We start from the raw sequence: 17,596 nt of genomic DNA, 5'->3' as shown, positions 1-17,596 counted from the left end.
TGATCATTTGTCTCCGACAACCGATACAAAAATCATGAGGCTGACCAATAAATCTAGATATTCCAAGCTATTGTTAAACAAGACATAGGGGATATCCTGCACATCAATTCAGTTTGATCGACTATAGTTCATCCTTACCACAACTTTTGTTTTTAATCTGGACAAAATCATTCATCATTTTTGTAGTGAAATTCATATGTACTGACTGAAAATAACAGTGCAGACCTTAAACAGATGGCTAATCTTGGTGTGCTCTTGTTACATGAGTGTAATCAGCTACTGTTGACAGTCTAAGGGTTAACTAAGTAAACTTAAATTCAGAACAATGCACGGCCCGGCAACTAATCAAAGATGGTATTTGGATTGGCCATAGCCAAGAAATCTGAAGGAGCTGCCCCCTCCCCCACAAGTATCAAAGAAAAATTGTAAGTACATGTATTGGGAATCTGATTGGCCAGAAACCAGCACAGAATACACACTGACCAATGAAAATTCTGAGATTCAAGACAAGGGTGCACAAATATGTTTTATAACATTTTTTTGTGTCGCATATAGGGATCACTTCTCCGTCGTCTGTCTGTCCGTCTGTCTGTCCGTCACAAAACTTGTCCGGACTACTCCTCATAAACTACTGGTGCAATTTCATCCAAACTTTACAGGAATGATCAGTACCAAGTCTAGTTGTGCATATTGTCAGCATTTTCCGGTTCAATGATTTTTGTCAGAGTTATGGCCCTTTAATAATTTTTAATTTTAAAGTTTGTCCGGACTACTTCTCTTATACCACTAATGCAATTTCAATGAAACTTTACAGGATTGATCTGTAGCTCAAGTCCTTGCGCATATTGCAAGGGTTTTCCGGTTGAATGATTTTTGGCCGAGTTATGGCCCTTTGATAAAAAGGTGTTTTTTTCTGTGTGTTGCCAGATACGCAAAAGCTTGTCCGGACTACTCCTCATAAACTACTGGTGAAATTTTATCCAAACTTTACAGGAATGATCAGTACCAAGTCTAGTTGTGCACTGTCCGTCTGTCTGTCCGTCTGTCACAAAATTTGTCCCAACATGAAATTGGCCATCATGAGGCGACACATGTGATTACTGATCGCTCTTGTTTGACCACAAAAAACTACTGTAGAAATTCATAACAATGAACAGTGGGCAAATTTATGCAAGTGAGCCTCACTATAGTATTTATAGGGCAGTACCTCATGGTGCTTGACAAAAATCAGGCTCTCAAAGTAAAAAAAATATTGTGTTAAGGCAATTCCTACTTTTTTCATTCATGATCGTATTTTATTAAATTGATGCAAGGAGATAAATAAGCCATCTGAAAGTGCATTTTGACAGGTGAAAAGTTGAGATTTTACATTTAATCATTCAGGTGCCCGTCTGGAATAAACTGGAATAAGGCCTATAGTGTAGTGCTCCAACACTAGTCTCACCATTATCTTAGTGATTCATATATACTTGACCGTAAACATTGCTTTTGTACAACAAAATGGAAAAAGAAAGCAGAAGTTACATAGATTTGATTAACTTTATTGCAGAACTTCAATCCTGGAGCAATGTAACGAGATCTTATTAAATAAAACAATTAGCTTTTCAAATGAAATATTTTTCTGAGGATTTGCATGATTTATTTTCAATAAAATTCATTAACACTTTATAATGGGTGTCTTTTGATTCAAATTATATCAAATCTTGTGTTAATTACGTAACACTTGTATAAAAATCAAATATCAGCAAATTTTGAAATTTGTTTAATTTTTGGCACAAATTTTAAAAATATCTTTCAGCTCAATTGTAGTGAAAGCTTTAAGCTTATCTCAACCACTAAAGTCCACTTTCTGGTGACTAGCCAGTACTAGCGACATATAAAGACCCTAGTAAGGGCTCAAAAACCATAATCTTTACGTTCAGAGGCAAAAAACAAAATACTCTGACTCAATCCAGTAAATCAAATTTCAATACCCTTATTTGTGAAATCCCTCAGTTTCTATAACAAAATTAATGTCTGTATGACAGGGAAAATGTTAACATCCGAAAATCCTCAAAAAAGTTTTTCACAGATATCTGCTCCTTTTATTTATCAACAACTATATTTCATTTTTAAGTATTTACAACAAAATTTAACTCAGTACAAAAGCTACTTAAACAAGTGAAATGAAATTCTCTGCAAAAAGTTTATAGCCAACATTATGGGCATTTTTTTATTTATTTTATTATAATAACAAACGAGACAATGCATGAAAATATATTGAACAAATATTTACAAACATATTATTTTATAGCATATCACAGATTAAAGAAAATAACAAAAACAATTTCATTGTTATATAAATTGATCAACCCTAAACTTGCTGCATTTTCTGTATATACATTTTGTATGTGCGGACCATGTGTTGGCCCATAGTGCAGACCATGATCTGACGGCATGTGCTGGGCGGATCTTAGTCTGCACTGGTCACATGGGTAGAACCTTTTCCGGCCAGTAAGCTAAGGGTTAATATAATTTCTACCTCTTGTTTAAACATCTAATTTAAATAACAAAATTTCAATAAAAATAAAATACATTGCATTGGCTATTTTAAGCTAAGCCTTTTTTTTCTTGAAAATTTTTACTGCATATAAATTTAGGAAAGAATAATTTATAAACTAAGAAAAAAAATGCCAATGGTAGAATTGAGAGGGTCCCTTCTTCCATGCTTTAAAATCTAAGACATAGATAGATCTTTGAATTTACCAAAGGGGCTTCAGCCTCCAAAAGTGCAGCAAGCCATTGTGCTAAGTGTTTTACAGAAAGGTCCTAATAGTTTGGTTATATCAAACTTTAAATTAATAGGTTGTCATATTGACTCATGATTATTCTTATGGCAAATAAATTTTACATTTTTTTTTTCAAACATTTTTCCATATAACTTAACATTGCCAGTATGATAGGTGAGTGTAACTTGCATCAAAATGAGAACATAAATAGGAAGGGGATGTGTTTTGTGTAAAGAGGAATGTACAATGATTGGAGAGATAGATAATGTATTGGATTTACCTTTAAAATCAATCTCATAATAAAAGGTAGAAAAAACAATAAGGAAAAATGCCTTAGTTAAACTTGTGAAATAGCAGTTTCAAGAATTATTTTTTTAAGTATAACACTATAGGCTTTGCAAACCAGTCAAAAATATCACACACCTGATTGGCTAATTCAAACTTTGACCAATGAATGACTTGCATATCATAGGCTGGTTTGAAAAGTCAAAATCACCAAAATTATAAAACAAAGTGAGATAAGAAATAATTCCATCCTTACATGAAAAATGTGAACAGCAAAAAAGGAAAAGTTTGTTAACTATACAAGGGGATATCAGTGAGGTAGATACAAATAGAACACAGACAAATGACAAGATTATAGTGTACATTTCATTCAATTTAAACCTGTCCAACACTAACAGTTATAATGCCTTTCCATTTCTGCCAGCCTGAAAATCCATGCTGAACAGTCAGGCTCTATATACTGATGGCAGCTAAATTTCAGAACTTTGTTCATTCTCTCATGCAATGTCCAAAATTCAAGGCATTCAGATCAAATATACAAAGTAAGTTCAGGGTTAGTTCAGGACCAAAAGTGAGTGCTTTTAACAAAAACTACTTTACATATAATGGTGCAAACTACAGGGATGATTGCAGCAAAGTTTCAGTGAAAAATCAGAGATAGGATTTCAGAGATGAGGTCTATGATGTTAATGTTAGGCTGAAGCTTATTCAAAGTTGAAGTTATATTAGATAGTAATTACAGATTTAACAGTGTACAGATTTAGCTGCTCAAGATTATCTTTAAAAACACATATGCCATGTATTAAACAATGCACAAGGAATTTTATACAGTTATTAAAAATGGCATGATTTAGAATTTATTTTGGCTATAATCAGCAAATCTGCAAAACAAGCAAAAATGGAACATGAATTTACACTTAATTAACAATTGGAGACAATAATTGATATGCATTACTTTCTCAATTACATTTTGTACACTTTGAAAAATAAATTCTGAAACAAAGTGGATATGTTATTTGAAAAGATTCAATAAATACAGTATTTAAATGTAATATTTTAGGTTTACACCATACAAATTCAATTTGATTAAGGTAGCTCAACAGAATTTAACAATTCATGTAAACAAAATGCAAATATGAGATATAAATTTTACATAAAGTTCCATAGGAAATGGGCTACATTTTTTTTTTCATTCTGTTACTTCAAGATACTAATATCTATTAACTATTGATTATCAAGATATTTTTCAGCACTTCCCCATTAAATTTTATAAATTCCATGTAACATTGTATTTTATTACAACAAAATTTTATTACCTCCTGTATAAGCCATTAAATATCTCGTTTAACTACATGTATGAATGATCCAGTTTAACTATGATAAAAAAAATTGCCATTCTTTCCTTCATAAGAAAACATACTTCCATCTATATTAATATAAATAACAAATATTATCCAAATTACACAAATATATGTGAATCTCTAAATATGCCATTTTGTCTTTTCTCATGATTATCAATATATATTTTAGTTGGGGTTTTACCTCTCACAGACACTGTCAAAGTTGCATGGCAACTGACCAGCTGTACTTGTGAAGGAAGACCACAGGAGCCCTTCCTTGCATTATTTCAGACATAATCTGGCACCTGGATAGAACCACCGACCATCTTAAAGCTAGCTGGATAACTTTATCACATGAAAATTGCAAATAACTCTGGCAGGATTCAAACCCACAGCTGTAACAGGCAGCTGGTGACATAATTCACATTTTACACCTGTTTATCCTGCAAACAAACACTTGATAGCATTTATATATTAGTTAATCACTTTTCTTAGCCAGCATTTTTATATATTGCTTATTGCAAATCCAGTTTTCTGTGAGTCTTCATTTTCTTGATTGAACTTTTAACAAACAAGAATTGCTTGATGACCTCATTTTAAGAACAGCTAACTTCGAACTGGTTAGGAAAATCCTTAGATGCCCTTATGAACTTCATTAAAACCCTATAAATGTGACCTTGTTATCAGAGATGTTTTGAAATGGAAGTCGTATTTTAATGTTAAAATGAAATTATAAATATAATTTTTTTGCCAAATACTAATTGATTATCACAAAAGCAATACTTCATTTTCAACTTAACATAATTTTACAACAAAAAAATCAAATAAAAACAAAACAAAAATGAGACAATAAATTAAATGGCCAATGAAATTCTTGCAATATCAGATCTCGTTAGATATAAATCAAAACATGGGTGACATGATCAATGAAATTTTAGTGTGACATGATGAAATTAATTTATGTGACATGATGATAATAGTTTATGTGACTCAATGAAATAAAACTATGGCATGATGCAATAAAACTATGTGACACATGAATCTATGTGACATGATCACATGGATCTTTGTGACATGATAATATGAATCTATGGGACATGAATCTATGTGACATGATAATATGAATCTATGTGACATGAATCTATGTGACATGATCATATGAATCTATGTGACATGAATCTATGTGACAAAAATGACATGAATCTATGTGACATGAATCTATGTGACAAAAATGACATGAATCTATGTGACTTGAATGTATATTACATAATGGAAGAAAACTATTGACATGATACAATAAAACTATGTGATATATAGTATCATGATTGCCAAGTAACAAGATTAATTTAAAAGAGTAAAAGCATTAAACTGGAATGAAGAAATAATTGATGACAGAAAAAAATTAACAATCTAAACTATAGGGCAAGTTAGTTTGGAATGGAAATGAGGAATATAGTGAAAAATGAGCAGAAATAAAATATCGGCAGTTTTTCAACAGTCACTTGAACACTGTTTTAACAGTACACTTTTGCAATGTGACACAACTATATACTATTTAGCTGTTTACATTGACCATTTTGATATTGAAATCCCTCAAAGTAATAATAAGAAGTTCCCAATTCAAAATTGGGCAAGCTCATCACGAAAATTTAGGGTAGGGTAGGGTAAATATATATCTTTTATGGCACCTTAATATTATTAGGTTAACATTAAATTTAAGACTTTCATCATATACCCTTTATCACGGACTCTTGACAGATATTGCTTATAAAAATGTATCATTTAATAATTGGAATATTTAAATACACAGAGCAACATTGTGAAATAGAGTAAAGATCCAGTGAAATATTTCAGAAAATTATGTTTGTTTTCAGTAGATCAAATTAATTTTCAAGGGTAAACGTTAGATTTTTTTTTTAAATCCTTTTATCATTTATTAAGCCATTTTGTTTACAGTTTTGTTTTGTTCTTTTTTATAAAGAAAAAATGTGTCTTTTGGGAATCTGAAAATCCTGAATTAAAAAAAAAAATCTTAAAAACTTTCTCCCCATGTATTTTTTATTTTGATACCACTAATAAAATTTTGTTCTTTTTTTATGTTTAAACAATACATTTGTGATTTAAGAACATAAGCAGTACCCTTAGAATATCAAAGATATTCATTTTAAATTATATATATATTGACTTTATTAGAGATTTCCTGATTCTAATAATTAAAAGGACCTGTTTAAGAATATTTATGCAAAGCAACACTAAAACTTCAAGAACAACAACAATTATAGAAATACTTCAATAGCCAACACAACAAAAAGTGACAAAATTGGTTTTGCTCACTTGTTTTATGTTTATAACCAAAAAAAAATTAGAAAAAAAAGAATCATTTAATTCTTTTTCATAGAACAAGGATTTGATTTACAGTACAAAATGTAAGTTTAAAACTTTAGACATAATAAAAATGAAGACGAAGAAAAAAACTGTAAATAGCATTATAAATTACAAGACAAAAATATTAATAACTGATATGGTTCAATATTGAAGATTTTCTTCCATATTTATCTCAGATATTTACAAAATAAATCTTTGGAATTCCTGTATCAAAAATACTCATTATCATAATATCATTTACTATATATATAAAACTCTGAATAATTTATGTTGTTATACACAGAATAAAAACAAGACACAAAGTCAGGCCATACAAAAAAGATATACTTGTTTGCCGTACTCCATTCTCAATTTAGTACAAAATGAGATATATCAGTATCATGGAAAAATGTCTCTCTTTTTTTTGTTGTTGGTTTTTTTATTCATGTTTTTTGTTTATTTTTTTACTTTTTAAATGAAAATTTAACATCTTCATTCTGCAAAAGCAAAGAAAGAGGGAAAAAAATGTTTTGGTGCTCATATATAATTCGTTGATTAAAGGCTATGTATGAAGACAACAAACAAATGTATTTTTTTATTCTGGCCTTAATATCAAATTTATAACAAGACCCCCTTAAAATATACCAGAGGGTCCAAGATTTTAAATAAAAGGATACATTTTTGTAACATATTTAACACATTTGACTAACACTTAAAATTTAATATCTCCGTCATCCTTTCAAGTTTATAAAATCTTAGACCCTCCAATAAATAGGGGTTGGTTTCTTTTAATAACAAAACAACAATTTTAAAGAAGAAAAAAAAATTTCTCCCCTGTCAATTATGAGACAAAAAAACTTGATACACTATTTTATGGCATTTTTTTTTTACTTTTTACAAAACAATAAAAAACATTAACAATTGCACCATTTTATCTCATAAAGTCCCTGTGCTATAAAGTAACAAATTTTCAGTATACTGGTCAGTATCTCATGTAAGTACACTTCTATTTTATTAATCTGTTATATTTTTGAAGAATACAGTCATAATCACATCATCACTGTTATAAATATGTCATAATATCAAGCTATCATAGCAAAGCTTACCAAGCTTCTAAATTACAAACTTCATTTAACATTACAAAAAACAAACCTAGTTTAAGGACCCATGTACAATGCACGATATTCTCTCACTGTTGAAATATCAAGTTCCATCAGAAAAGCTGACTGGTTTAAACACAGATGTTTCACTGACTACATGGGTTTTTTGTCTAGGCATTCTATGGTCTGGTTTCCTTTATCTATGATAATTTGTCGATCAATATACTGGCTGGTTCCTAAGTTTCCATCATTCCATTGTGACAGACTTGTTGGTTTTCTACATATATGTCAATTCATTATCAGTTGACTGGTTCCCCTAAACTGAAGTTTCCATCATTCCATTGTGACAGCTACATATACGACAATTTATTATCAGTTGACTGGTTCCCCTAAACTGAAGTTTCCATCATTCCATTGTTACAGACTGGTTCCTCTATAATGGCAGTTTTGTGAAGAGTCTCTCTTCTCATGCTCCATGGGTCGACTATATCGTCGCCGGGACCACATGGATCATCAAACGATACTTCAAAAGACACTTTGGCATCTGGAGTACTATGTAAATGATTATTGTTCAACAAATTTCGTTCTGTTTTGGCACTTTCCGGGGCATATGATAAACTTGGATAAACTGAATCAGTTTTAGAATAGGTTAATTCGTTGTCACCTGTCTCATCAATGGACTCTTGTCGAGAATTGATATAACTACTTGACAAGGATGAGTTCGTACCATTGCGATGGTTTAATGAATTTTCTAAATTAGAATGCCGCCTGACTCTATTTATAGGGTAAGTATTCATATAGTTATACGTATTGTCACTTTCAACTGAACCTTCTCTTGATCGATTATTGTACGGACTTCCGGTATCAAACATTTCAAACTGAAGTCTTTGCGCGACAGCTTCTGGAAAGAACACACTTTTTGATCGTGTACTATAAGCTGAAAAAGAGTATCTGTTTTGATTCATTGATTTTTTACTATTTGAGCCATGAATAGATTCTTGGTGCAGTCTTTCTGCTGCCTTCCGCAACAAAACTGGTGACGACGGTAGTGACTGACTTTTCGGTCGCAACTGAAATGAATTTTTCTTAGAAGCAGAAGCTGCAGACATCAAATTTGGCGTGCACGGTGGCGTTGTGGGAGATGATGGCGATGGCAACTCAAACATCATAGAGTCAACATCACCAAATGATTTACCGAGAATCTTACGTCCTTCGCGAAATCCTGCCATGCCAGCAAAAGGATTTGATATGGAAGGTTCATAAAAAGGATCGTCACGACTCATGGCTTCACCAATGAGTATAGGTGTCACTGTGGTATCATTACAAACATTATCATCATATTCATCACCGTCAAAATCATCATCATTGGCCTGAAGAATGTTATCTTCTGACCTTGACCTTTTGTAATGTGTTATATCTGAAATATATTAAACAATATATATTGTATCAGAAGCATTGTTAGATGATTTAACCAAAATTTTAGATTCTTTATCAGGTGTCATATCTATATAAAATTTTACTTCTAAAACATTTTTCATTTTAAAAAATAACACATTGTGACAATAAAAATATGATATGTATAGATAAAACTGTTATTTTTTAACAATAATCTTCATACATGAATTTTAGATTTATAATATTTAATTTTAAAATTGTTTACCTATAGAATTTCTTCTTTCCATACTCATATGACTAACATTGTCATTTTTGAGATTCTCGTAAATTTGCTGTGTAGACACTTCAGTTTCTGTAAACCTCGGTCTTTTGCTCGGATCAACCTATAACCAAGAAAAATACTAGTTTAATGAAATTATATCTGAATCATTTTGATTAAAAATAATATGAGCCGCGTCACGACAAAACCAACATAGTGCGTTTGCGACCAGCATGGATCCAGACCAGCCTGTGCAGTCTGATCAGGATCCATGCTGTTCGCTATCAGTATCTCTACTTGTAATAGGGTTGGTAAGCGAACAGCATGGATTCTGATCAGACTGCGCGGATGCGCAGGCTGGTCTGGATCCATGCTGGTCGCAAACCCATTATGTTGGTTTTGTCGTGGCGCGGCTCATATATAATACAGTGTGGTCAGACTGGGCAGATGTATAGGTCTGTCAAAATCATTACAAATACTATAAGTGATAATGATATAAAAACACAACAATGACAACTTGTTATAAACATTGTTAAGTTTTCAATATTAGGCATGTTTTCATTTCAAATGAAAGGCTTATATGAAGTTCAGCACGACATTATGAACATAAAACAAGGCCATTATGCAAAAAGTATGGTCTTTATGAGAGGTCTTCATGAGAAAACTCAGCTATTATGAGATTTGAGAAAAAATTTTTCATTGAAAAAAAGTCACCATTTTGAATTGTTGCAAGGTAGGTTTCCGAGACATTTGAAATAATGAATCTCATTTGCAATACCTCACAACCAAGCAATTTCACATTGGCCTCTGGCTAATATGACAGTCTTCAGCCCAATAACATGGCCATTATGAAAAAACTTAATTATTAACATTTTATTAATGTATAATTTTCATCTGTCAAGTAGAAACTTTTGCAACTTTTAAGATACACTGGTGAAGAAATTACTTTTATAGCACTCAGTGGCCAGTGCATTACTTTAAGCAAGTGTATGAACATCCAGATTAAATCTTCTGGATAAGAATAGGAAAGAGTTTGTTCTAAATGTCAGATACTTCACTAGCAGTTAACAAGAGGGCCATGATGGCCCTGAGGTCGCTCACCTGTATATAGGCCCCCCCAACCCCCACCCCAATGTTGCAGGGCCAATTTAACCCAAGGGCTTTTATTTGCACAAACTTGGTAGACACCCATAAGAAGATGTTTCATGCTAAACATCTAAGCTCTAGCTCATTGGGCTTTTTAAAAGAAGATTTTTTTAAAGTTTTTACTGTACACATATAGTTAAAAACAATGACACCCCTGGGGCCGGGCCAGTTTTGACCCCAGGGCTTTTATTTGAAAAAACTTTGTAGACACTTACTAGAAGATGTTTCATGCTTAATATCTAAACTCTAGCTATTTGGGTTTTTTCAAAGAAGATTTTAAGTTTTTGCTATACACATATAAGGAAAATCAATGACCCCCGGGGCGGGGTCAATTTTGACCCCAGGTCTTTTATTTGAACAAACTTTGTAGACACTCACTAAAAGATGTTTCATGCTTAATATCTTAACTCTAGCTATTTGGGTTTTTTCAAAGAAGATTTTTTAAGTTTTTACTTTATGCATATAGGGAAAATCAATGACCCCCCGAGGCGGGGCCAATTTTGACCCCAGGGCTTTTATTTGAACAAACTTGGTAGACACTTATTAGAACATGTTTCATGCTAAATATCTTAGCTCTAACTCTTTGGGTTCTTTAAAAGAAGATTTTTTTAAGTTTTTACTATATGCATGTAGGGAAAATCAATGACCCCCTGGGGCGGGGCCAATTTTGACCCCAGGGCTTTTATTTGAACAAACTTGGTAGACACTTATTAGAACATGTTTGATGCTCAATATCTTAGCCATAGCTCTTTGAGTTCTTTAAAAGAAGATTTTTTAAGTTTTTACTATATGCATATAGGGAAAATCAATGACCCCCCGGGGCGGGGCCAATTTTGACCCCAGGGCTTTTATTTGAACAAACTTGGTAGACACTCACTAGAAGATGTTTCATGCCATATATCTAAGCTCTAGCTCTTATGGTTTTTTAAAAGAAGATATTTAAAGTTTTTTCTTTCGGTTGCCATTGCAACCAGAGTTCTGCATGGAATTAAATTCTTTGAACAATTTTTAAAGGTGACCACCAAAGGAACATTCCTGTGAAGTTTGGATGAAATTGGCTTAGTGGTTTATGAGGAGATGTCATTTAAAGTAAAAGTTTACGGACGGACGCCGGACGAAAAGCGATCACAAAAGCTCACCCTGTCACTTTGTGACAGGTGAGCTAAAAATAAGCTTTGCACACAAAACAGAATGTATTCTCATAATTACCTGACAGCATCTAAAGGCCAAGCGCAGAAAGTCTAGAGGACAGTAGTCAATAAGTTCACTAAACGCTTTATAATCTATACCAAAATTCTGCAATATAAAATTATACATTTTATTAATGCATTTCAGTAATTTACAAATTCTTTCACAAGTTTATCTATCACATTACTATGCTTTTACTTATAAAGTAAGTCATGTTAATTCAGAAGAGGTCCTTTCACGTTAATTATATTTGGTAAAAATGACAGTTCAAATCTATATATCTTGTCTGAAAAAGGCAATTTTTTAACCCTTTTATATAAATATAATTCAAATAGAACATTTCAATGTAATGCAAGGGAGGTAATACAAAATAAACAAGACAGGTGAGAATGTTATAATTGTCTCCCTTACATTAGTTCTGGGTAATATGTCCGGATCTGATGACACTCTGGCTGTAATTTCACAGCAAATCACACCAAACGAAAAAACATCAGCCTGAAAAACAAAGATAAAGCAATTAACCCTTAACCTGCTCGACCTGATAGTGATTAGACTTTGCCACCAGTAAATAGCTATCAGAGTTTTACCAGATTTTAAAAATTTAATTTAATCAATTTTACCCAAAATTTAATTATCACTATATTGCCCAAAAATTTAAATCCTTATCGTTTTATAATTCTAACAAAGTTTATTAAGCGCTGTTTCAAGTATTCTTTATTTCATTCAAAAAATTGAGTGAAAAAAACACCACCTGGGCCTCATATATTCTGCGTAAGGTGTAATTTTAGCACTGAACGGTATCTAAAAAAGGATCTTTAATTTTCTATTCATTTGTTTGTTCATATGACCAATAAAAACCACCTTTTCTATAACTTTATCAGTAATTTGTCTCAATAATAACCTTTCAATATTCACTCTGATATAATTCACTAATCTAACTTTGACTTGAGAATTGGCAACGTTTACAAAATTTATCGCAACATATATAAGTATCATATTTAGATCGCTAATATAGTTTTAACAGTTATTGCTGATAGAAATTGATACCCAAGGTGGTTTCTTAACAGATAAGGTTTAACCTAGTAGTTCATACAAATTATTTTCGGTGAGTGCATTTTTTACGCAAAATGAACTTACAAATTTTTAAATCTATTAAAATATTATGTAACTCACTGTCTTGTAAACGTCGAATGCTCTACATTTTGTCAATAATTGAGACCAATTCATGTGTCGAAGTTCCGATGTGTCAAAGTTTTTAAACAAGTTCCTTCAACTACAACTTACCGAAGTTCTACTCTATATCAAAATGATCAAATTTAATCTTACCAATTCATTGTAGTTTTGTCCTGTAATAACCTCGGGGGCCATCCAGAAAGGGGAACCAACTGGAGACAACTGCTTCCCAATTCTATAATATAAAATACACATTTTCTTACAATCAATTATTTTTTATTATCTTTTTTTACAAGATTTCATAAACAGACTAGCTTCCACTGAAATTTTGAATTTGATCCAAGTAAACCATATAAAAGGGCCATAAATCTGCAGAAAATGATCAAAAACAGCACAAGTATGAATTGTAAAAGGTTTGCAAGAACTGAATGCAGCAAATATACAGTTGGGTTTGATAGTATAGTATATATAGCAGGGGCTTATAAGATACTTTCAACTTCTCAGGGTCAATGTAGATTTATATTTTATAATTTCAAAAAAGCTTGGGATATAGCCTAACTAATATTGCAGGGGGAAAAATAGAGAATTAACCTCCTGTATAATTTTGAATCACATTGTACATACACTTATAATCATATAATCATTTATATGTAAAAGCTGAGCAAATTAATACCAAAATAAGGGCATTTTGTATCCAACTGAATACATTAAGGGCCTCCAGCCACAAGTCAAAACAAATCCTAACTTCAACACTTGAAGACTTTGCCTTACACAGGACCATTAATATCTTCATATAAATCTCCATATGAGAATGACTTGTTCTATTTTCAAACATAACCTTTACAATTTATTTAAAAAATATTAAGCCATTTTAATATAAATTGCTCATTTTAATATTTCTTTTCGGTGTGTTCTATTTACTTTGCTATTTACTAGTTAATAAACAGTGAACAACAGTAATACTAATTGTCCCGACCTGTCAAGTTCAGGATAGGAAAGAAAACTAATTTGCATAAAGGTCAACCCACAAGTACTACCTATCTAATAGGAAAGCCATAGATCAACCTTTATGGAGCCATTTAAGTGTGCTTTGGGAGATATCATTTTGTTTGAAGTTCTGGCAGTGACTTTAAAATTGCTACCTGTTATAATACAGGTGATCCATTTAGTGTTTGTGAGACTGACAGACAATTTAATTATCATACCATACCTATACCCATACATCTTTAAAGATAATGGAAACATTGTACAGGTATTTTTCCCCCCTGTTGTATAGGTATAAAGCGATAATTAGGTAATTAGCAATACACACTGGAAAACTCCATGGAAAGTTATAAAATAAAAAAAAAACACTTGTTTTTTTAACTAACTTAAGAATGAAGTTCAGAGAGTTTAATTTTGGGTTTCAGGCACTATGTCTTTAAATGTTTCTGTTAATGCCATTAATTGACGTCACAACTGAAAACTCCAAAAAACAAAAAAGCAAAATTATTTCTTCCAACTATCTGTTCCAATGCATAGTTGACTGTTTTTGTTTGTATATATAAATCATTATCTTCATGTCATATAAGATAAATTAATATGTCCCAAATGCATAATAATGTCAATTTTCTACTCTCTATGGGCCTTGCTGCCATTCCCCTAAAAGTGGTAAAAACCACTGAAGTATCATACAGTATACTATGTGTACAAGCAAATTTCATACTAAGAAAAGCAATACTTGTATTTTATTACCTAATAAGTGAAGAATCTTATACTTTAAGCTGCCTTATTAGTATCTTATTAGTATACCAACTGTGCAAAAAATCTACATGAAATGTTGGTGTTTTTATTGGTCAGATTTACCCTTACCACACTAAATATCATAAATGGACTTGTCCATCTTTCAATCTGGACAATACCATTCATCACTTTTAAAGCAAAGTTTCAAAATAAGTACTGACTGTTAGAAAAGCAGACCATACTCAGATGACATGTATAGGTAGATTCAGTTGCTGCATTAAGTGTTAATCATTTATATAAACAGTAGCAAAATCAAAGTGCTGCAGCACTGAATGCGACGGACATGCAACCGGAGAGACATATTAAGGCTTCTTTTAGAAAAAAAAAACAAAAAAAAACAACACAAAATATATAACAGAGAAAATTTGTTCCATACAAGTTCGAGATTTGTAGAGCAATATATTTTGTGTCCCAAATTGATATAATTCAGATTTTCTACTTTCAAGCACTTAAATACAGAATGAAATTTATGCCTAAAAACTCTGGTCAAACTTGTAAATCAGTGTCCTTATCGATTTATACTAAGAAATGATATGTAAATAGAAAAAAACGAAATATTTTTAGAATAAATCCAGGCAAATAAACTTCAAACATAATACATTATACATTTGAGAATGCTATTTAGAATTGCTTCGTGTTATATCATAGTGGGCATACAGACAATAAAATATAAGTCATTTGTATTTTTATTTCTCTTGGATATGTCTCATTAAAAAAAAATGGTTAAAATCATCAGCAATTAATAGTGTATTTCTTAGATTTTTTTATGCCACCGCAGCATCTGCGATGCGGTGGCATATAGCGATTCACCTGTGTGTGTGTGTGTTTGTGTGTGTGTTATATAGATTATATAGTGAACTTAAAAAATCTTCTTGTGAAAAACCACTAGTCCAATTTCAACCAAACTTGGCAGGATTGTTCATTGGGTGAAGGGCTTCCAAAGTTGTTCAAAGAATTTCATTCCATATAGAAATCTGGTTGCCATGGCAACCAAAAGGAATTATAAGAATAAATTAAAAAAATCTTCTTGTAAAGACCCAAAAGGCCTAGAGCTTAGATATTTTGCATAAGGCATTGTCTAGTAGACCTCTAACAAGATTGTTCAAATTATAGCCCTGGGGTCAAAATTGGCGCCGCCCCGGGGGTCATTGATTTTCACTATGTACATATAGTAAAAACTTAAAATACCTTCTTGTAAAAACCCAAAAGGCCTAGAGCTTAGATATTTTGCATAAGGCATCATCTGGTAGACCCTTACCAAGATTGTTCAAATTATAGCCCTTGGGTCAAAATCGGCCCCGCCCTGGGGTCATTGATTTTCGCTATATGTACATATAGTAAAAACTTAAAACACCTTCTTGTAAAGACCCAAAAGGTCTAGAGCTTAGATATTTTGCATAAGGCATTGTCTGGTAGACCTCTACCCAGATTGTGTAATTATAGCCCTGGGGTCAAAATCAGCCATGCCCCAGGGGTCATTGGTTTTCCTTATATGTATATAGTAAAAACTTAAAAAAAATTCTTCTAGCAATTGACAAATGCTACAGGTTAGATATTTTGCATGAAACATTGTGTTGTAAACCTCTAGCAAGATTGTTCAAACTATAGTCCTGGGTCAAAATTGCCCCCGCCCTGGGGGTCATTGATTACAATATATACATATAGTAAAAATAAAAAAAATCTTATTGTCTGAAGGTACAAGGCTTAGAGCTTTAATATTTGTTAAATAATATCATCTAAAGGTACTCTACCAAAGTTGTTCAAATGTTGCCTCTTGTCTTCTCTAAATTTACTAAGGATAGAGTTAAGATATTTTGCATGAAACATTGTGTAGTGGACCTCTAGCAAGATTGTTCAAATTATAGCCCTGGGGTCAAAATTGGTTCCGCCCCGGGGGTCATTGATTTTCATTATGTACATATAGTGGAAAAAAAAAATTTGTCTGAAGGTTCAAGGCATAGAGCTTTGATGTTTGATATATAATATCATCTATAGGTCCTCTACCAAAGTTGTTCAAATGTCAAAAATTGGCCCTGCCCGGGGGCAGTGATTCTCATTATGTTCACGTAGTAAAAACAGAAAATAAAACAAATGTTTTCTGAATGGGAGAAAGCTATAGCTTAGATACAATGTATTTGACTTGAAATGTTGTTTGGTGGACCTGTATCAAGATTGTTATTAAACCCTTGGGTCAAAATTATGCCTTGCCCAAGAGGACAGTGACCTACTTTCTTGTCCTTTGATGTACAGCAATGACATTTTGACCATGTGCACAGTTTTAGTTGTAAAATTGAACTTTGACCTAGATTTTGATGATGTGACCTACTTTCTTGTCCTTTGATGTACAGCTATGAAATTTGAAACATGCGGTGGCATAGCATTTTTCTCAAATGCAATCTTGTTTATTTACAAGGTAAAGATGTAGAGGCCAGAGCACATCGTTTTTATTTTAATTAAAATGTCACTTGAGCACTACAGTGTTTAGTTGTCCTTTTCAACTTCACACTAAATTCCATTTTCAACTTGTTTGCTTCTTACAATTGTATAGCATTTCTAAAAGTATTGCATTACAATCCGCTGGTTTATTAATTACATGTTTAATGTGTACTTCCTAATCGCCTGTCCAAAAATCAGAACAGGTGATGCAGAATCTATTTTTAGAATAGCGAAGGTTAACTCATATCGTGACCTAGTTAAATATGTAAACAAACCACAAGAATCGGAAGTAGAACTGATATTATAACTTCCTTACCATGAAAGACTACATGGCGGTAAAGTGTCTTACATGCATTTTCA

General features: G+C 32.1%; 1 protein-coding gene across 2 annotated transcripts in view; it reads right to left on the bottom strand.

The window, feature by feature from the left end:
* Positions 1–1,525: 1,525 nt before the first annotated feature.
* The window catches only part of LOC132726699 (dual specificity testis-specific protein kinase 2-like), a 58,789-nt gene continuing 42,718 nt past the window's right edge, over positions 1,526–17,596 (bottom strand). For both annotated transcript variants that reach the window (XM_060712059.1, XM_060712050.1), the window contains 5 exons: positions 13,172–13,253; positions 12,257–12,340; positions 11,867–11,953; positions 9,518–9,635; positions 1,526–9,274 (listed from right to left, as the gene is read on the bottom strand). In XM_060712059.1, coding sequence (XP_060568042.1) covers positions 8,247–9,274; positions 9,518–9,635; positions 11,867–11,953; positions 12,257–12,340; positions 13,172–13,253 — 1,399 coding nt within the window. In that variant the 3' untranslated portion in view covers positions 1,526–8,246. The remainder of the gene's footprint in view (positions 9,275–9,517; positions 9,636–11,866; positions 11,954–12,256; positions 12,341–13,171; positions 13,254–17,596) is intronic.

This window comes from Ruditapes philippinarum, unplaced genomic scaffold, assembly GCF_026571515.1.
Source record: "Ruditapes philippinarum isolate M1 unplaced genomic scaffold, ASM2657151v2 ctg2541_1_1_1_1, whole genome shotgun sequence".
NCBI lineage: Eukaryota > Metazoa > Mollusca > Bivalvia > Venerida > Veneridae > Ruditapes > Ruditapes philippinarum.
The sequence above is the reverse complement of the archived record's forward strand: the minus strand, read 5'-3'. Positions and strand labels throughout refer to the sequence as shown.